At 40.8% G+C, this 22,550-nt stretch overlaps 1 protein-coding gene and 4 pseudogenes across 1 annotated transcript; all 5 read right to left on the reverse strand.

Moving 5' to 3' along the window:
• Positions 1-3,414: 3,414 nt before the first annotated feature.
• Positions 3,415-4,368, reverse strand: LOC123766325 (pre-mRNA-splicing factor 38A pseudogene; annotated as a pseudogene).
• Positions 4,369-7,492: 3,124 nt separating this feature from the next.
• LOC123751019 (pre-mRNA-splicing factor 38A pseudogene) lies at positions 7,493-8,446 on the reverse strand (annotated as a pseudogene).
• Positions 8,447-11,570: 3,124 nt separating this feature from the next.
• On the reverse strand, positions 11,571-12,525 carry LOC138364057 (pre-mRNA-splicing factor 38A pseudogene; annotated as a pseudogene).
• A 3,123-nt stretch (positions 12,526-15,648) lies between these two features.
• LOC123753009 (pre-mRNA-splicing factor 38A pseudogene) lies at positions 15,649-16,602 on the reverse strand (annotated as a pseudogene).
• Positions 16,603-20,165: 3,563 nt separating this feature from the next.
• LOC123753010 (pre-mRNA-splicing factor 38-like) lies at positions 20,166-20,681 on the reverse strand. The gene has a single exon (XM_045735021.2). The coding sequence runs from the start codon at positions 20,679-20,681 to the stop codon at positions 20,166-20,168; it is 516 nt and encodes a 171-aa protein (XP_045590977.2).
• Between the last annotated feature and the right edge of the window lie 1,869 nt (positions 20,682-22,550).

Consider the following 22,550-nt stretch of genomic DNA (forward strand, 5'->3'; position numbering starts at 1 on the left):
CTTAAAATCCTCTTGTGTGATGAATTCTATAATTATGTCAGTCTCAGGTTGGATCTGGAGCATCTTTAGCACGAGACATAGGAATGGCGTGGGTATGCTGTTGGCTCCGTGAACACCACCAATACACCTGAGGGCTATTGCTTTGTCGACTAGTAATTCCGCCGAGAGGGCAAAGCATTCTTCTTTCCAGTATCTAGAGTCGTATATCCTAGTTCTTATAATTTTCTCAACTAAATACTGGGGGTTTGTGCCGTGAGTGGCCCGGGCTTCCCTGATCGTGCGGTTGGCCATGTCGCCTACTGATTACAGAGGCCATGTTTAAATTGATTGATGAGAGAGAGAGAGAGAAGATTAAGCCACCCAAAAGGTGGCACGGGCATGAATAGCCCGTAAGTGGTGGCCCTTTTGAGCCATTTCCAGTATCAATAGATGATACTGGAGATCTGTGGAGGTGCGACTGCACCCTGCGTGACGGGAGATGTCTCCCGGACCAAGTGGTGACCAGATGGTGTGCCATGTTTAGGATGGAGGCGTATTTATTAGTGTCCTAGAGAAGAGGGTAGGAGTCAGGTGTCAGTGAGGGATAGAAGACGGGTGGGGAGGAGGAGCAAGATTATGAGAGCATATGAATATAAAACAAAGATAACTGCAGAAGGCCTATTGGCCCGTACGAGGCAGCTCCTATTTATAACCACCCAATCCCACTCATAAACATGTCCAACCCGCGCTTGAAACAATCGAGGGACACCACCTCCACCACGTTATGCGGTAATTGGTTCCACAAATCAACAACCCTGTTACCGAACCAGTATTTACCCAAGTCTTTCCTAAATCTAAATTTATCCAATTTATACCCATTGTTTCGTGTTCTGTCTTGTGTTGATACTTTTAATACCCTATTATTATCCCGTTTGTTGTGTCCATCAATCCACTTGTAAACATAAGAACATAGAACAAAGGCAACTGCAGAAGGCCTATTGGCCCATACGAGACAGCTCCTATTTATAACCACCCAATCCCACTCATATACATGTCCAACCCATGCTTGAAACAATCGAGAGACCCCACCTCCACAATGTTACGTGGCAATTGGTTCCACAAATCAACAACCCTGTTACTGAACCAGTATTTACCCAAGTCTTTCCTAAATACAGATTTTTAAAAGTTTCCCAAAAACGTATGCAACAAAATGAAGTGTATCATTATTTATAAAATCAATAAATCTATGTAGATAAGAATAATGACGTAAGTTTTTAGAGGCGTAAACTCTACATATAGTGTGCAAGTTTCATGTAAATTGAATAATAAATAAAGGCTGTGAAACCAGATCTAGTTGTAAAAGTTGGAGTTGAGTAGCGCGCGCGACAAGTTACTCTACTCGCGGTCACTCGTGACAATGCGTGATTTATGCATTTGCGGCCAGCTCGTACCTTCTATGGAGAGCTCGCATGCATCTAGCTTTCAATGCTTGTCTCTTGTTCGTTTGGTAAGTCATATTGCAGTACAAATAACAATAATAGCATGAGTTCTGGGAGATATTGTGAGAGCGCGTCAGCGATAGAACCACTCCCCACGAGAGACATACAGTCACTGAGGGCCTGAGCCACGTACCACCCTCTCTCTCACACAATACTGTTGCCAATGAGTGAGTTTATATTCATTTTATGCATAACATGTTATTTTCAACGCTATTACGAAAAATAAGACTTCTACAACGTAAGATACAATACCCCGCGGCGCACTCACGCCGCGAGGACCAGATTCACGAAAGTTGCAGCGGGAAATTTGACTCTAATTACGTTATTTTTCAAGATATCATTAAACGGTTTGGACCACAGTGTTGCCAGAACGTTGTAGTATTTTTCGTAAATATTCCATTTTTCTTCAGGTTTTCGGTTACCATGGCTCCTTAAGCTCTTTCAGTTTAGCATCATCATAGTACTGGTTGTGTCTGACCTGTTTACCAGTACTTCTTTTTGTTTGGCGTGACTCACTATTTTTGATGGCCTCATAGGTATTATTTATGAGGTCATCATAAAACTGTTGTACATTCTCAGGCCCATAATTGTTATACCAATGTTCTATGCTGTCTATAAAGAATTTTTCTTGCTCTTTCCTTACTGTTAGCCTGCGTCTACTCAGCTTCAATTCTTACTAATCATAACTCCCAGATCCCTTTCGCAATCCGACTTCGCAATCTCAACACCATCTAGCTCGTATCTTGTAACTCTATCATCATTACCTAACCTCAGAACTTTACATTTATCAGCATTAAACTGCATCTGCTAATCCTTTGACCATTTCAAAACCCTATCTAGATCAACTTGAAGTGATAGTAAGTCTTCTTCCGAATTAATTTCCCTACCGATTTTCGTATCATCGGCAAATTTGCAAATGTTGCTACTCAAACCTGAATCTAAATCATTTATATATATATTAAACAACAGAGGTCCCAGGACCAACCCGTCCTCGACTCAAGTCCATTACATTCAGCGGTCAACCCCACAGACGCATTCATAAATTTTAACATGCTGTTCATTCAAAACGGGCTAACCATCCAGTGTGATGGGGAATTTTTAGCATCACGTAACTAGCTTTTTGACACTGTACTCCCCCTTCATGTAGTCTAGGGTAGCTGCACAAATGCAGATGTACCTAATGTATTAATAAAAAAAAGGAATACCTCCATACACCTATTCTTGTAATGGTAGTGCTTACATATTTGCACTTTAACATACACATCAAAAGTACACGCACACACACAGACCAGCACAACCCCACACATGCACAAAACCACCCACATACATTAAGCATTTTTACTTAATTTAAAATAGAAACGTTTAAAAACATTAGTTATACGTTTGCACCAAAGGTCCATGAATTGAGTGACTGAAATTAACGTATTTTATATGTTAAAAACGACTTTATATAAATACCTTATATAAATGTCACCTTTCTGCGACCAACGTCAAAAACATCAAAAAACACATTTAAGATGGTTTTCACATTTTTCATCCAGATGAAGACCCTAATCACAGCTACTCTCCAAGCACCAGGCGCTAAGATATTTAAATATTTTATTTGTACTTGAATAAAGGTACATATTATTCTTTGGGATGGTAAATAATGAGATGTAAATAATAGCATTCATTTATTACAACAGTGTTTATTAATACATAGTTCTTATAAGACAGAAACGTGAATACAGGTCTTCAAATACATACAAGAGTCCAAAGAAGGCTTCGTGTATAATTATATAATTATATATATAATGATAACACAGGAAGCTTGAGGTTCATATCATGAGGCGGCAGTCAAGTGTGAGGTCAACTCATGAGAGGGCAGTGAGATATTAGTGAGGTTGCAGGTCAAATGGAGCACTGTCAGCTCCTACCACATCCTCAAAAAGGTATCTCATTTACTACGTCCACTGCGATATTGTTTTCCTTTGCGTTCACAACGATTCCAATCCCTTCCTCTCTCTCTATTTGATTCTCTTTCTCCACGATTTTTTCGGTGATGGGGACGATGGGCTGGAGATCCTCGTCGCTGACGTTGTTCTGATCTGCTGCGATGTCTCTTTCTCGACCTTTCCTTGCCTCTTTCATGATCTGTCTCCTGTGAGTGACTTCTGCGAAGCTTTTCTCTTTCTCTGTCACATGGAAGGCCTCGGTGTGGGGAGCTAGAGTGGCCTCTGCCATCCTGGTCGTCACAGAGTGTTGTTCGAGATGGCTCTACTGGATCATTTCTTGGTCTTGGTGGAGGAAAGATGTCCTCCTCATCACTTTCCCTCTCGTGGTTGTCCAAATCATCATTTAATACGGATACTCGACCTTTAAGCTCGTTGTTGGCTTCATGAATCAGTCTCTTTTGGATCCTCGGTAAAATTATATCACATGAACATTCATCTCTTAATAAACAATCAATATATTCATCCATGTGAGTAAACTGGAACTGGTCGGAACGGTCAATAATGTGTAGTTTCCTAAAGTCATTAAGGAGAGGTTCCAGGTACTTGTAACAATTCAGTGATCCACATACAAGTCTCAAGTAAAATGCCCCCAAAGCACGAGCATACTTAAAATCCTCTTGTGTGATGAATTCTATAATTATGTCAGTCTCAGGTTGGATCTGGAGCATCTTTAGCACGAGACATAGGAATGGCGTGGGTATGCTGTTGGCTCCGTGAACACCACCAATACACCTGAGGGCTATTGCTTTGTCGACTAGTAATTCCGCCGAGAGGGCAAAGCATTCTTCTTTCCAGTATCTAGAGTCGTATATCCTAGTTCTTATAATTTTCTCAACTAAATACTGGGGGTTTGTGCCGTGAGTGGCCCGGGCTTCCCTGATCGTGCGGTTGGCCATGTCGCCTACTGATTACAGAGGCCATGTTTAAATTGATTGATGAGAGAGAGAGAGAGAAGATTAAGCCACCCAAAAGGTGGCACGGGCATGAATAGCCCGTAAGTGGTGGCCCTTTTGAGCCATTTCCAGTATCAATAGATGATACTGGAGATCTGTGGAGGTGCGACTGCACCCTGCGTGACGGGAGATGTCTCCCGGACCAAGTGGTGACCAGATGGTGTGCCATGTTTAGGATGGAGGCGTATTTATTAGTGTCCTAGAGAAGAGGGTAGGAGTCAGGTGTCAGTGAGGGATAGAAGACGGGTGGGGAGGAGGAGCAAGATTATGAGAGCATATGAATATAAAAACAAAGATAACTGCAGAAGGCCTATTGGCCCGTACGAGGCAGCTCCTATTTATAACCACCCAATCCCACTCATAACCATGTCCAACCCGCGCTTGAAACAATCGAGGGACACCACCTCCACCACGTTATGCGGTAATTGGTTCCACAAATCAACAACCCTGTTACCGAACCAGTATTTACCCAAGTCTTTCCTAAATCTAAATTTATCCAATTTATACCCATTGTTTCGTGTTCTGTCTTGTGTTGATACTTTTAATACCCTATTATTATCCCGTTTGTTGTGTCCATCAATCCACTTGTAAACATAAGAACATAGAACAAAGGCAACTGCAGAAGGCCTATTGGCCCATACGAGACAGCTCCTATTTATAACCACCCAATCCCACTCATATACATGTCCAACCCATGCTTGAAACAATCGAGAGACCCCACCTCCACAATGTTACGTGGCAATTGGTTCCACAAATCAACAACCCTGTTACTGAAACAGTATTTACCCAAGTCTTTCCTAAATACAGATTTTTAAAAGTTTCCCAAAAACGTATGCAACAAAATGAAGTGTATCATTATTTATAAAATCAATAAATCTATGTAGATAAGAATAATGACGTAAGTTTTTAGAGGCGTAAACTCTACATATAGTGTGCAAGTTTCATGTAAATTGAATAATAAATAAAGGCTGTGAAACCAGATCTAGTTGAAAAAGTTGGAGTTGAGTAGCGCGCGCGACAAGTTACTCTACTCGTGGTCACTCGTGACAATGCGTGATTTATGCATTTGTGGCCAGCTCGTACCTTCTATGGAGAGCTCGCATGCATCTAGCTTTCAATGCTTGTCTCTTGTTCGTTTGGTAAGTCATATTGCAGTACAAATAACAATAATAGCATGAGTTCTGGGAGATATTGTGAGAGCGCGTCAGCGATAGAACCACTCCCCACGAGAGACATACAGTCACTGAGGGCCTGAGCCACGTACCACCCTCTCTCTCACACAATACTGTTGCCAATGAGTGAGTTTATATTCATTTTATGCATAACATGTTATTTTCAACGCTATTACGAAAAATAAGACTTCTACAACGTAAGATACAATACCCCGCGGCGCACTCACGCCGCGAGGACCAGATTCACGAAAGTTGCAGCGGGAAATTTGACTCTAATTACGTTATTTTTCAAGATATCATTAAACGGTTTGGACCACAGTGTTGCCAGAACGTTGTAGTATTTTTCGTAAATATTCCATTTTTCTTCAGGTTTTCGGTTACCATGGCTCCTTAAGCTCTTTCAGTTTAGCATCATCATAGTACTGGTTGTGTCTGACCTGTTTACCAGTACTTCTTTTTGTTTGGCGTGACTCACTATTTTTGATGGCCTCATAGGTATTATTTATGAGGTCATCATAAAACTGTTGTACATTCTCAGGCCCATAATTGTTATACCAATGTTCTATGCTGTCTATAAAGAATTTTTCTTGCTCTTTCCTTACTGTTAGCCTGCGTCTACTCAGCTTCAATTCTTACTAATCATAACTCCCAGATCCCTTTCGCAATCCGACTTCGCAATCTCAACACCATCTAGCTCGTATCTTGTAACTCTATCATCATTACCTAACCTCAGAACTTTACATTTATCAGCATTAAACTGCATCTGCTAATCCTTTGACCATTTCAAAACCCTATCTAGATCAACTTGAAGTGATAGTAAGTCTTCTTCCGAATTAATTTCCCTACCGATTTTCGTATCATCGGCAAATTTGCAAATGTTGCTACTCAAACCTGAATCTAAATCATTTATATATATATTAAACAACAGAGGTCCCAGGACCAACCCGTCCTCGACTCAAGTCCATTACATTCAGCGGTCAACCCCACAGACGCATTCATAAATTTTAACATGCTGTTCATTCAAAACGGGCTAACCATCCAGTGTGATGGGGAATTTTTAGCATCACGTAACTAGCTTTTTGACACTGTACTCCCCCTTCATGTAGTCTAGGGTAGCTGCACAAATGCAGATGTACCTAATGTATTAATAAAAAAAAGGAATACCTCCATACACCTATTCTTGTAATGGTAGTGCTTACATATTTGCACTTTAACATACACATCAAAAGTACACGCACACACACAGACCAGCACAACCCCACACATGCACAAAACCACCCACATACATTAAGCATTTTTACTTAATTTAAAATAGAAACGTTTAAAAACATTAGTTATACGTTTGCACCAAAGGTCCATGAATTGAGTGACTGAAATTAACGTATTTTATATGTTAAAAACGACTTTATATAAATACCTTATATAAATGTCACCTTTCTGCGACCAACGTCAAAAACATCAAAAAACACATTTAAGATGGTTTTCACATTTTTCATCCAGATGAAGACCCTAATCACAGCTACTCTCCAAGCACCAGGCGCTAAGATATTTAAATATTTTATTTGTACTTGAATAAAGGTACATATTATTCTTTGGGATGGTAAATAATGAGATGTAAATAATAGCATTCATTTATTACAACAGTGTTTATTAATACATAGTTCTTATAAGACAGAAACGTGAATACAGGTCTTCAAATACATACAAGAGTCCAAAGAAGGCTTCGTGTATAATTATATAATTATATATATAATGATAACACAGGAAGCTTGAGGTTCATATCATGAGGCGGCAGTCAAGTGTGAGGTCAACTCATGAGAGGGCAGTGAGATATTAGTGAGGTTGCAGGTCAAATGGAGCACTGTCAGCTCCTACCACATCCTCAAAAAGGTATCTCATTTACTACGTCCACTGCGATATTGTTTTCCTTTGCGTTCACAACGATTCCAATCCCTTCCTCTCTCTCTATTTGATTCTCTTTCTCCACGATTTTTTCGGTGATGGGGACGATGGGCTGGAGATCCTCGTCGCTGACGTTGTTCTGATCTGCTGCGATGTCTCTTTCTCGACCTTTCCTTGCCTCTTTCATGATCTGTCTCCTGTGAGTGACTTCTGCGAAGCTTTTCTCTTTCTCTGTCACATGGAAGGCCTCGGTGTGGGGAGCTAGAGTGGCCTCTGCCATCCTGGTCGTCACAGAGTGTTGTTCGAGATGGCTCTACTGGATCATTTCTTGGTCTTGGTGGAGGAAAGATGTCCTCCTCATCACTTTCCCTCTCGTGGTTGTCCAAATCATCATTTAATACGGATACTCGACCTTTAAGCTCGTTGTTGGCTTCATGAATCAGTCTCTTTTGGATCCTCGGTAAAATTATATCACATGAACATTCATCTCTTAATAAACAATCAATATATTCATCCATGTGAGTAAACTGGAACTGGCCGGAACGGTCAATAATGCGTAGTTTCCTAAAGTCATTAAGGAGAGGTTCCAGGTACTTGTAACAATTCAGTGATCCACATACAAGTCTCAAGTAAAATGCCCCCAAAGCACGAGCATACTTAAAATCCTCTTGTGTGATGAATTCTATAATTATGTCAGTCTCAGGTTGGATCTGGAGCATCTTTAGCACGAGACATAGGAATGGCGTGGGTATGCTGTTGGCTCCGTGAACACCACCAATACACCTGAGGGCTATTGCTTTGTCGACTAGTAATTCCGCCGAGAGGGCAAAGCATTCTTCTTTCCAGTATCTAGAGTCGTATATCCTAGTTCTTATAATTTTCTCAACTAAATACTGGGGGTTTGTGCCGTGAGTGGCCCGGGCTTCCCTGATCGTGCGGTTGGCCATGTCGCCTACTGATTACAGAGGCCATGTTTAAATTGATTGATGAGAGAGAGAGAGAGAAGATTAAGCCACCCAAAAGGTGGCACGGGCATGAATAGCCCGTAAGTGGTGGCCCTTTTGAGCCATTTCCAGTATCAATAGATGATACTGGAGATCTGTGGAGGTGCGACTGCACCCTGCGTGACGGGAGATGTCTCCCGGACCAAGTGGTGACCAGATGGTGTGCCATGTTTAGGATGGAGGCGTATTTATTAGTGTCCTAGAGAAGAGGGTAGGAGTCAGGTGTCAGTGAGGGATAGAAGACGGGTGGGGAGGAGGAGCAAGATTATGAGAGCATATGAATATAAAAACAAAGATAACTGCAGAAGGCCTATTGGCCCGTACGAGGCAGCTCCTATTTATAACCACCCAATCCCACTCATAAACATGTCCAACCCGCGCTTGAAACAATCGAGGGACACCACCTCCACCACGTTATGCGGTAATTGGTTCCACAAATCAACAACCCTGTTACCGAACCAGTATTTACCCAAGTCTTTCCTAAATCTAAATTTATCCAATTTATACCCATTGTTTCGTGTTCTGTCTTGTGTTGATACTTTTAATACCCTATTATTATCCCGTTTGTTGTGTCCATCAATCCACTTGTAAACATAAGAACATAGAACAAAGGCAACTGCAGAAGGCCTATTGGCCCATACGAGACAGCTCCTATTTATAACCACCCAATCCCACTCATATACATGTCCAACCCATGCTTGAAACAATCGAGAGACCCCACCTCCACAATGTTACGTGGCAATTGGTTCCACAAATCAACAACCCTGTTACTGAACCAGTATTTACCCAAGTCTTTCCTAAATACAGATTTTTAAAAGTTTCCCAAAAACGTATGCAACAAAATGAAGTGTATCATTATTTATAAAATCAATAAATCTATGTAGATAAGAATAATGACGTAAGTTTTTAGAGGCGTAAACTCTACATATAGTGTGCAAGTTTCATGTAAATTGAATAATAAATAAAGGCTGTGAAACCAGATCTAGTTGTAAAAGTTGGAGTTGAGTAGCGCGCGCGACAAGTTACTCTACTCGCGGTCACTCGTGACAATGCGTGATTTATGCATTTGCGGCCAGCTCGTACCTTCTATGGAGAGCTCGCATGCATCTAGCTTTCAATGCTTGTCTCTTGTTCGTTTGGTAAGTCATATTGCAGTACAAATAACAATAATAGCATGAGTTCTGGGAGATATTGTGAGAGCGCGTCAGCGATAGAACCACTCCCCACGAGAGACATACAGTCACTGAGGGCCTGAGCCACGTACCACCCTCTCTCTCACACAATACTGTTGCCAATGAGTGAGTTTATATTCATTTTATGCATAACATGTTATTTTCAACGCTATTACGAAAAATAAGACTTCTACAACGTAAGATACAATACCCCGCGGCGCACTCACGCCGCGAGGACCAGATTCACGAAAGTTGCAGCGGGAAATTTGACTCTAATTACGTTATTTTTCAAGATATCATTAAACGGTTTGGACCACAGTGTTGCCAGAACGTTGTAGTATTTTTCGTAAATATTCCATTTTTCTTCAGGTTTTCGGTTACCATGGCTCCTTAAGCTCTTTCAGTTTAGCATCATCATAGTACTGGTTGTGTCTGACCTGTTTACCAGTACTTCTTTTTGTTTGGCGTGACTCACTATTTTTGATGGCCTCATAGGTATTATTTATGAGGTCATCATAAAACTGTTGTACATTCTCAGGCCCATAATTGTTATACCAATGTTCTATGCTGTCTATAAAGAATTTTTCTTGCTCTTTCCTTACTGTTAGCCTGCGTCTACTCAGCTTCAATTCTTACTAATCATAACTCCCAGATCCCTTTCGCAATCCGACTTCGCAATCTCAACACCATCTAGCTCGTATCTTGTAACTCTATCATCATTACCTAACCTCAGAACTTTACATTTATCAGCATTAAACTGCATCTGCTAATCCTTTGACCATTTCAAAACCCTATCTAGATCAACTTGAAGTGATAGTAAGTCTTCTTCCGAATTAATTTCCCTACCGATTTTCGTATCATCGGCAAATTTGCAAATGTTGCTACTCAAACCTGAATCTAAATCATTTATATATATATTAAACAACAGAGGTCCCAGGACCAACCCGTCCTCGACTCAAGTCCATTACATTCAGCGGTCAACCCCACAGACGCATTCATAAATTTTAACATGCTGTTCATTCAAAACGGGCTAACCATCCAGTGTGATGGGGAATTTTTAGCATCACGTAACTAGCTTTTTGACACTGTACTCCCCCTTCATGTAGTCTAGGGTAGCTGCACAAATGCAGATGTACCTAATGTATTAATAAAAAAAAGGAATACCTCCATACACCTATTCTTGTAATGGTAGTGCTTACATATTTGCACTTTAACATACACATCAAAAGTACACGCACACACACAGACCAGCACAACCCCACACATGCACAAAACCACCCACATACATTAAGCATTTTTACTTAATTTAAAATAGAAACGTTTAAAAACATTAGTTATACGTTTGCACCAAAGGTCCATGAATTGAGTGACTGAAATTAACGTATTTTATATTTTAAAAACGACTTTATATAAATACCTTATATAAATGTCACCTTTCTGCGACCAACGTCAAAAACATCAAAAAACACATTTAAGATGGTTTTCACATTTTTCATCCAGATGAAGACCCTAATCACAGCTACTCTCCAAGCACCAGGCGCTAAGATATTTAAATATTTTATTTGTACTTGAATAAAGGTACATATTATTCTTTGGGATGGTAAATAATGAGATGTAAATAATAGCATTCATTTATTACAACAGTGTTTATTAATACATAGTTCTTATAAGACAGAAACGTGAATACAGGTCTTCAAATACATACAAGAGTCCAAAGAAGGCTTCGTGTATAATTATATAATTATATATATAATGATAACACAGGAAGCTTGAGGTTCATATCATGAGGCGGCAGTCAAGTGTGAGGTCAACTCATGAGAGGGCAGTGAGATATTAGTGAGGTTGCAGGTCAAATGGAGCACTGTCAGCTCCTACCACATCCTCAAAAAGGTATCTCATTTACTACGTCCACTGCGATATTGTTTTCCTTTGCGTTCACAACGATTCCAATCCCTTCCTCTCTCTCTATTTGATTCTCTTTCTCCACGATTTTTTCGGTGATGGGGACGATGGGCTGGAGATCCTCGTCGCTGACGTTGTTCTGATCTGCTGCGATGTCTCTTTCTCGACCTTTCCTTGCCTCTTTCATGATCTGTCTCCTGTGAGTGACTTCTGCGAAGCTTTTCTCTTTCTCTGTCACATGGAAGGCCTCGGTGTGGGGAGCTAGAGTGGCCTCTGCCATCCTGGTCGTCACAGAGTGTTGTTCGAGATGGCTCTACTGGATCATTTCTTGGTCTTGGTGGAGGAAAGATGTCCTCCTCATCACTTTCCCTCTCGTGGTTGTCCAAATCATCATTTAATACGGATACTCGACCTTTAAGCTCGTTGTTGGCTTCATGAATCAGTCTCTTTTGGATCCTCGGTAAAATTATATCACATGAACATTCATCTCTTAATAAACAATCAATATATTCATCCATGTGAGTAAACTGGAACTGGCCGGAACGGTCAATAACTGCGTAGTTTCCTAAAGTCATTAAGGAGAGGTTCCAGGTACTTGTAACAATTCAGTGATCCACATACAAGTCTCAAGTAAAATGCCCCCAAAGCACGAGCATACTTAAAATCCTCTTGTGTGATGAATTCTATAATTATGTCAGTCTCAGGTTGGATCTGGAGCATCTTTAGCACGAGACATAGGAATGGCGTGGGTATGCTGTTGGCTCCGTGAACACCACCAATACACCTGAGGGCTATTGCTTTGTCGACTAGTAATTCCGCCGAGAGGGCAAAGCATTCTTCTTTCCAGTATCTAGAGTCGTATATCCTAGTTCTTATAATTTTCTCAACTAAATACTGGGGGTTTGTGCCGTGAGTGGCCCGGGCTTCCCTGATCGTGCGGTTGGCCATGTCGCCTACTGATTACAGAGGCCATGTTTAAATTGATTGATGAGAGAGAGAGAGAAGATTAAGCCACCCAAAAGGTGGCACGGGCATGAATAGCCCGTAAGTGGTGGCCCTTTTGAGCCATTTCCAGTATCAATAGATGATACTGGAGATCTGTGGAGGTGCGACTGCACCCTGCGTGACGGGAGATGTCTCCCGGACCAAGTGGTGACCAGATGGTGTGCCATGTTTAGGATGGAGGCGTATTTATTAGTGTCCTAGAGAAGAGGGTAGGAGTCAGGTGTCAGTGAGGGATAGAAGACGGGTGGGGAGGAGGAGCAAGATTATGAGAGCATATGAATATAAAAACAAAGATAACTGCAGAAGGCCTATTGGCCCGTACGAGGCAGCTCCTATTTATAACCACCCAATCCCACTCATAAACATGTCCAACCCGCGCTTGAAACAATCGAGGGACACCACCTCCACCACGTTATGCGGTAATTGGTTCCACAAATCAACAACCCTGTTACCGAACCAGTATTTACCCAAGTCTTTCCTAAATCTAAATTTATCCAATTTATACCCATTGTTTCGTGTTCTGTCTTGTGTTGATACTTTTAATACCCTATTATTATCCCGTTTGTTGTGTCCATCAATCCACTTGTAAACATAAGAACATAGAACAAAGGCAACTGCAGAAGGCCTATTGGCCCATACGAGACAGCTCCTATTTATAACCACCCAATCCCACTCATATACATGTCCAACCCATGCTTGAAACAATCGAGAGACCCCACCTCCACAATGTTACGTGGCAATTGGTTCCACAAATCAACAACCCTGTTACTGAAACAGTATTTACCCAAGTCTTTCCTAAATACAGATTTTTAAAAGTTTCCCAAAAACGTATGCAACAAAATGAAGTGTATCATTATTTATAAAATCAATAAATCTATGTAGATAAGAATAATGACGTAAGTTTTTAGAGGCGTAAACTCTACATATAGTGTGCAAGTTTCATGTAAATTGAATAATAAATAAAGGCTGTGAAACCAGATCTAGTTGTAAAAGTTGGAGTTGAGTAGCGCGCGCGACAAGTTACTCTACTCGTGGTCACTCGTGACAATGCGTGATTTATGCATTTGCGGCCAGCTCGTACCTTCTATGGAGAGCTCGCATGCATCTAGCTTTCAATGCTTGTCTCTTGTTCGTTTGGTAAGTCATATTGCAGTACAAATAACAATAATAGCATGAGTTCTGGGAGATATTGTGAGAGCGCGTCAGCGATAGAACCACTCCCCACGAGAGACATACAGTCACTGAGGGCCTGAGCCACGTACCACCCTCTCTCTCACACAATACTGTTGCCAATGAGTGAGTTTATATTCATTTTATGCATAACATGTTATTTTCAACGCTATTACGAAAAATAAGACTTCTACAACGTAAGATACAATACCCCGCGGCGCACTCACGCCGCGAGGACCAGATTCACGAAAGTTGCAGCGGGAAATTTGACTCTAATTACGTTATTTTTCAAGATATCATTAAACGGTTTGGACCACAGTGTTGCCAGAACGTTGTAGTATTTTTCGTAAATATTCCATTTTTCTTCAGGTTTTCGGTTACCATGGCTCCTTAAGCTCTTTCAGTTTAGCATCATCATAGTACTGGTTGTGTCTGACCTGTTTACCAGTACTTCTTTTTGTTTGGCGTGACTCACTATTTTTGATGGCCTCATAGGTATTATTTATGAGGTTCATCATAAAACTGTTGTACATTCTCAGGCCCATAATTGTTATACCAATGTTCTATGCTGTCTATAAAGAATTTTTCTTGCTCTTTCCTTACTGTTAGCCTGCGTCTACTCAGCTTCAATTCTTACTAATCATAACTCCCAGATCCCTTTCGCAATCCGACTTCGCAATCTCAACACCATCTAGCTCGTATCTTGTAACTCTATCATCATTACCTAACCTCAGAACTTTACATTTATCAGCATTAAACTGCATCTGCTAATCCTTTGACCATTTCAAAACCCTATCTAGATCAACTTGAAGTGATAGTAAGTCTTCTTCCGAATTAATTTCCCTACCGATTTTCGTATCATCGGCAAATTTGCAAATGTTGCTACTCAAACCTGAATCTAAATCATTTATATATATATTAAACAACAGAGGTCCCAGGACCAACCCGTCCTCGACTCAAGTCCATTACATTCAGCGGTCAACCCCACAGACGCATTCATAAATTTTAACATGCTGTTCATTCAAAACGGGCTAACCATCCAGTGTGATGGGGAATTTTTAGCATCACGTAACTAGCTTTTTGACACTGTACTCCCCCTTCATGTAGTCTAGGGTAGCTGCACAAATGCAGATGTACCTAATGTATTAATAAAAAAAAGGAATACCTCCATACACCTATTCTTGTAATGGTAGTGCTTACATATTTGCACTTTAACATACACATCAAAAGTACACGCACACACACAGACCAGCACAACCCCACACATGCACAAAACCACCCACATACATTAAGCATTTTTACTTAATTTAAAATAGAAACGTTTAAAAACATTAGTTATACGTTTGCACCAAAGGTCCATGAATTGAGTGACTGAAATTAACGTATTTTATATGTTAAAAACGACTTTATATAAATACCTTATATAAATGTCACCTTTCTGCGACCAACGTCAAAAACATCAAAAAACACATTTAAGATGGTTTTCACATTTTTCATCCAGATGAAGACCCTAATCACAGCTACTCTCCAAGCACCAGGCGCTAAGATATTTAAATATTTTATTTGTACTTGAATAAAGGTACATATTATTCTTTGGGATGGTAAATAATGAGATGTAAATAATAGCATTCATTTATTACAACAGTGTTTATTAATACATAGTTCTTATAAGACAGAAACGTGAATACAGGTCTTCAAATACATACAAGAGTCCAAAGAAGGCTTCGTGTATAATTATATAATTATATATATAATGATAACACAGGAAGCTTGAGGTTCATATCATGAGGCGGCAGTCAAGTGTGAGGTCAACTCATGAGAGGGCAGTGAGATATTAGTGAGGTTGCAGGTCAAATGGAGCACTGTCAGCTCCTACCACATCCTCAAAAAGGTATCTCATTTACTACGTCCACTGCGATATTGTTTTCCTTTGCGTTCACAACGATTCCAATCCCTTCCTCTCTCTCTATTTGATTCTCTTTCTCCACGATTTTTTCGGTGATGGGGACGATGGGCTGGAGATCCTCGTCGCTGACGTTGTTCTGATCTGCTGCGATGTCTCTTTCTCGACCTTTCCTTGCCTCTTTCATGATCTGTCTCCTGTGAGTGACTTCTGCGAAGCTTTTCTCTTTCTCTGTCACATGGAAGGCCTCGGTGTGGGGAGCTAGAGTGGCCTCTGCCATCCTGGTCGTCACAGAGTGTTGTTCGAGATGGCTCTATTGGATCATTTCTTGGTCTTGGTGGAGGAAAGATGTCCTCCTCATCACTTTCCCTCTCGTGGTTGTCCAAATCATCATTTAATACGGATACTCGACCTTTAAGCTCGTTGTTGGCTTCATGAATCAGTCTCTTTTGGATCCTCGGTAAAATTATATCACATGAACATTCATCTCTTAATAAACAATCAATATATTCATCCATGTGAGTAAACTGGAACTGGCCGGAACGGTCAATAATGCGTAGTTTCCTAAAGTCATTAAGGAGAGGTTCCAGGTACTTGTAACAATTCAGTGATCCACATACAAGTCTCAAGTAAAATGCCCCCAAAGCACGAGCATACTTAAAATCCTCTTGTGTGATGAATTCTATAATTATGTCAGTCTCAGGTTGGATCTGGAGCATCTTTAGCACGAGACATATGAATGGCGTGGGTATGCTGTTGGCTCCGTGAACACCACCAATACACCTGAGGGCTATTGCTTTGTCGACTAGTAATTCCGCCGAGAGGGCAAAGCATTCTTCTTTCCAGTATCTAGAGTCGTATATCCTAGTTCTTATAATTTTCTCAACTAAATACTGGGGGTTTGTGCCGTGAGTGGCCCGGGCTTCCCTGATCGTGCGGTTGGCCATGTCGCCTACTGATTACAGAGGCCATGTTTAAATTGATTGATGAGAGAGAGAGAGAGAAGATTAAGCCACCCAAAAGGTGGCACGGGCATGAATAGCCCGTAAGTGGTGGCCCTTTTGAGCCATTTCCAGTATCAATAGATGATACTGGAGATCTGTGGAGGTGCGACTGCACCCTGCGTGACGGGAGATGTCTCCCGGACCAAGTGGTGACCAGATGGTGTGCCATGTTTAGGATGGAGGCGTATTTATTAGTGTCCTAGAGAAGAGGGTAGGAGTCAGGTGTCAGTGAGGGATAGAAGACGGGTGGGGAGGAGGAGCAAGATTATGAGAGCATATGAATATAAAAACAAAGATAACTGCAGAAGGCCTATTGGCCCGTACGAGGCAGCTCCTATTTATAACCACCCAATCCCACTCATAACCATGTCCAACCCGCGCTTGAAACAATCGAGGGACACCACCTCCACCACGTTATGCGGTAATTGGTTCCACAAATCAACAACCCTGTTACCGAACCAGTATTTACCCAAGTCTTTCCTAAATCTAAATTTATCCAATTTATACCCATTGTTTCGTGTTCTGTCTTGTGTTGATACTTTTAATACCCTATTATTATCCCGTTTGTTGTGTCCATCAATCCACTTGTAAACATAAGAACATAGAACAAAGGCAACTGCAGAAGGCCTATTGGCCCATACGAGACAGCTCCTATTTATAACCACCCAATCCCACTCATATACATGTCCAACCCATGCTTGAAACAATCGAGAGACCCCACCTCCACAATGTTACGTGGCAATTGGTTCCACAAATCAACAACCCTGTTACTGAAAAAGTATTTACCCAAGTCTTTCCTAAATACAGATTTTTAAAAGTTTCCCAAAAACGTATGCAACAAAATGAAGTGTATCATTATTTATAAAATCAATAAATCTATGTAGATAAGAATAATGACGTAAGTTTTTAGAGGCGTAAACTCTACATATAGTGTGCAAGTTTCATGTAAATTGAATAATAAATAAAGGCTGTGAAACCAGATCTAGTTGTAAAAGTTGGAGTTGAGTAGCGCGCGCGACAAGTTACTCTACTCGTGGTCACTCGTGACAATGCGTGATTTATGCATTTGTGGCCAGCTCGTACCTTCTATGGAGAGCTCGCATGCATCTAGCTTTCAATGCTTGTCTCTTGTTCGTTTGGTAAGTCATATTGCAGTACAAATAACAATAATAGCATGAGTTCTGGGAGATATTGTGAGAGCGCGTCAGCGATAGAACCACTCCCCACGAGAGACATACAGTCACTGAGGGCCTGAGCCACGTACCACCCTCTCTCTCACACAATACTGTTGCCAATGAGTGAGTTTATATTCATTTTATGCATAACATGTTATTTTCAACGCTATTACGAAAAATAAGACTTCTACAACGTAAGATACAATACCCCGCGGCGCACTCACGCCGCGAGGACCAGATTCACGAAAGTTGCAGCGGGAAATTTGACTCTAATTACGTTATTTTTCAAGATATCATTAAACGGTTTGGACCACAGTGTTGCCAGAACGTTGTAGTATTTTTCGTAAATATTCCATTTTTCTTCAGGTTTTCGGTTACCATGGCTCCTTAAGCTCTTTCAGTTTAGCATCATCATAGTACTGTTTGTGTCTGACCTGTTTACCAGTACTTCTTTTTGTTTGGCGTGACTCACTATTTTTGATGGCCTCATAGGTATTATTTATGAGGTTATCATAAAACTGTTGTACATTCTCAGGCCCATAATTGTTATACCAATGTTCTATGCTGTCTATAAAGAATTTTTCTTGCTCTTTCCTTACTGTTAGCCTGCGTCTACTCAGCTTCAATTCTTACTAATCATAACTCCCAGATCCCTTTCGCAATCCGACTTCGCAATCTCAACACCATCTAGCTCGTATCTTGTAACTCTATCATCTTTACCTAACCTCAGAACTTTACATTTATCAGCATTAAACTGCATCTGCTAATCCTTTGACCATTTCAAAACCCTATCTAGATCAACTTGAAGTGATAGTAAGTCTTCTTCCGAATTAATTTCCCTACCGATTTTCGTATCATCGGCAAATTTGCAAATGTTGCTACTCAAACCTGAATCTAAATCATTTATATATATATTAAACAACAGAGGTCCCAGGACCAACCCGTCCTCGACTCAAGTCCATTACATTCAGCGGTCAACCCCACAGACGCATTCATAAATTTTAACATGCTGTTCATTCAAAACGGGCTAACCATCCAGTGTGATGGGGAATTTTTAGCATCACGTAACTAGCTTTTTGACACTGTACTCCCCCTTCATGTAGTCTAGGGTAGCTGCACAAATGCAGATGTACCTAATGTATTAATAAAAAAAAGGAATACCTCCATACACCTATTCTTGTAATGGTAGTGCTTACATATTTGCACTTTAACATACACATCAAAAGTACACGCACACACACAGACCAGCACAACCCCACACATGCACAAAACCACCCACATACATTAAGCATTTTTACTTAATTTAAAATAGAAACGTTTAAAAACATTAGTTATACGTTTGCACCAAAGGTCCATGAATTGAGTGACTGAAATTAACGTATTTTATATGTTAAAAACGACTTTATATAAATACCTTATATAAATGTCACCTTTCTGCGACCAACGTCAAAAACATCAAAAAACACATTTAAGATGGTTTTCACATTTTTCATCCAGATGAAGACCCTAATCACAGCTACTCTCCAAGCACCAGGCGCTAAGATATTTAAATATTTTATTTGTACTTGAATAAAGGTACATATTATTCTTTGGGATGGTAAATAATGAGATGTAAATAATAGCATTCATTTATTACAACAGTGTTTATTAATACATAGTTCTTATAAGACAGAAACGTGAATACAGGTCTTCAAATACATACAAGAGTCCAAAGAAGGCTTCGTGTATAATTATATAATTATATATATAATGATAACACAGGAAGCTTGAGGTTCATATCATGAGGCGGAAGTCAAGTGTGAGGTCAACTCATGAGAGGGCAGTGAGATATTAGTGAGGTTGCAGGTCAAATGGAGCACTGTCAGCTCCTACCACATCCTCAAAAAGGTATCTCATTTACTACGTCCACTGCGATATTGTTTTCCTTTGCGTTCACAACGATTCCAATCCCTTCCTCTCTCTCTATTTGATTCTCTTTCTCCACGATTTTTTCGGTGATGGGGACGATGGGCTGGAGATCCTCGTCGCTGACGTTGTTCTGATCTGCTGCGATGTCTCTTTCTCGACCTTTCCTTGCCTCTTTCATGATCTGTCTCCTGTGAGTGACTTCTGCGAAGCTTTTCTCTTTCTCTGTCACATGGAAGGCCTCGGTGTGGGGAGCTAGAGTGGCCTCTGCCATCCTGGTCGTCACAGAGTGTTGTTCGAGATGGCTCTATTGGATCATTTCTTGGTCTTGGTGGAGGAAAGATGTCCTCCTCATCACTTTCCCTCTCGTGGTTGTCCAAATCATCATTTAATACGGATACTCGACCTTTAAGCTCGTTGTTGGCTTCATGAATCAGGTCTCTTTTGGATCCTCGGTAAAATTATATCACATGAACATTCATCTCTTAATAAACAATCAATATATTCATCCATGTGAGTAAACTGGAACTGGTCGGAACGGTCAATAATGTGTAGTTTCCTAAAGTCATTAAGGAGAGGTTCCAGGTACTTGTAACAATTCAGTGATCCACATACAAGTCTCAAGTAAAATGCCCCCAAAGCACGAGCATACTTAAAATCCTCTTGTGTGATGAATTCTATAATTATGTCAGTCTCAGGTTGGATCTGGAGCATCTTTAGCACGAGACATATGAATGGCGTGGGTATGCTGTTGGCTCCGTGAACACCACCAATACACCTGAGGGCTATTGCTTTGTCGACTAGTAATTCCGCCGAGAGGGCAAAGCATTCTTCTTTCCAGTATCTAGAGTCGTATATCCTAGTTCTTATAATTTTCTCAACTAAATACTGGGGGTTTGTGCCGTGAGTGGCCCGGGCTTCCCTGATCGTGCGGTTGGCCATGTCGCCTACTGATTACAGAGGCCATGTTTAAATTGATTGATGAGAGAGAGAGAGAGAAGATTAAGCCACCCAAAAGGTGGCACGGGCATGAATAGCCCGTAAGTGGTGGCCCTTTTGAGCCATTTCCAGTATCAATAGATGATACTGGAGATCTGTGGAGGTGCGACTGCACCCTGCGTGACGGGAGATGTCTCCCGGACCAAGTGGTGACCAGATGGTGTGCCATGTTTAGGATGGAGGCGTATTTATTAGTGTCCTAGAGAAGAGGGTAGGAGTCAGGTGTCAGTGAGGGATAGAAGACGGGTGGGGAGGAGGAGCAAGATTATGAGAGCATATGAATATAAAAACAAAGATAACTGCAGAAGGCCTATTGGCCCGTACGCGGCAGCTCCTATTTATAACCACCCAATCCCACTCATAAACATGTCCAACCCGCGCTTGAAACAATCGAGGGACACCACCTCCACCACGTTATGCGGTAATTGGTTCCACAAATCAACAACCCTGTTACCGAACCAGTATTTACCCAAGTCTTTCCTAAATCTAAATTTATCCAATTTATACCCATTGTTTCGTGTTCTGTCTTGTGTTGATACTTTTAATACCCTATTATTATCCCGTTTGTTGTGTCCATCAATCCACTTGTAAACATAAGAACATAGAACAAAGGCAACTGCAGAAGGCCTATTGGCCCATACGAGACAGCTCCTATTTATAACCACCCAATCCCACTCATATACATGTCCAACCCATGCTTGAAACAATCGAGAGACCCCACCTCCACAATGTTACGTGGCAATTGGTTCCACAAATCAACAACCCTGTTACTGAACCAGTATTTACCCAAGTCTTTCCTAAATACAGATTTTTAAAAGTTTCCCAAAAACGTATGCAACAAAATGAAGTGTATCATTATTTATAAAATCAATAAATCTATGTAGATAAGAATAATGACGTAAGTTTTTAGAGGCGTAAACTCTACATATAGTGTGCAAGTTTCATGTAAATTGAATAATAAATAAAGGCTGTGAAACCAGATCTAGTTGTAAAAAGTTGGAGTTGAGTAGCGCGCGCGACAAGTTACTCTACTCGCGGTCACTCGTGACAATGCGTGATTTATGCATTTGCTGGCCAGCTCGTACCTTCTATGGAGAGCTCGCATGCATCTAGCTTTCAATGCTTGTCTCTTGTTCGTTTGGTAAGTCATATTGCAGTACAAATAACAATAATAGCATGAGTTCTGGGAGATATTGTGAGAGCGCGTCAGCGATAGAACCACTCCCCACGAGAGACATACAGTCACTGAGGGCCTGAGCCACGTACCACCCTCTCTCTCACACAATACTGTTGCCAATGAGTGAGTTTATATTCATTTTATGCATAACATGTTATTTTCAACGCTATTACGAAAAATAAGACTTCTACAACGTAAGATACAATACCCCGCGGCGCACTCACGCCGCGAGGACCAGATTCACGAAAGTTGCAGCGGGAAATTTGACTCTAATTACGTTATTTTTCAAGATATCATTAAACGGTTTGGACCACAGTGTTGCCAGAACGTTGTAGTATTTTTCGTAAATATTCCATTTTTCTTCAGGTTTTCGGTTACCATGGCTCCTTAAGCTCTTTCAGTTTAGCATCATCATAGTACTGTTTGTGTCTGACCTGTTTACCAGTACTTCTTTTTGTTTGGCGTGACTCACTATTTTTGATGGCCTCATAGGTATTATTTATGAGGTTATCATAAAACTGTTGTACATTCTCAGGCCCATAATTGTTATACCAATGTTCTATGCTGTCTATAAAGAATTTTTCTTGCTCTTTCCTTACTGTTAGCCTGCGTCTACTCAGCTTCAATTCTTACTA

Source organism: Procambarus clarkii, chromosome 12, assembly GCF_040958095.1.
Source record: "Procambarus clarkii isolate CNS0578487 chromosome 12, FALCON_Pclarkii_2.0, whole genome shotgun sequence".
In the NCBI taxonomy this organism is placed as follows: Eukaryota; Metazoa; Arthropoda; class Malacostraca; order Decapoda; family Cambaridae; genus Procambarus; species Procambarus clarkii.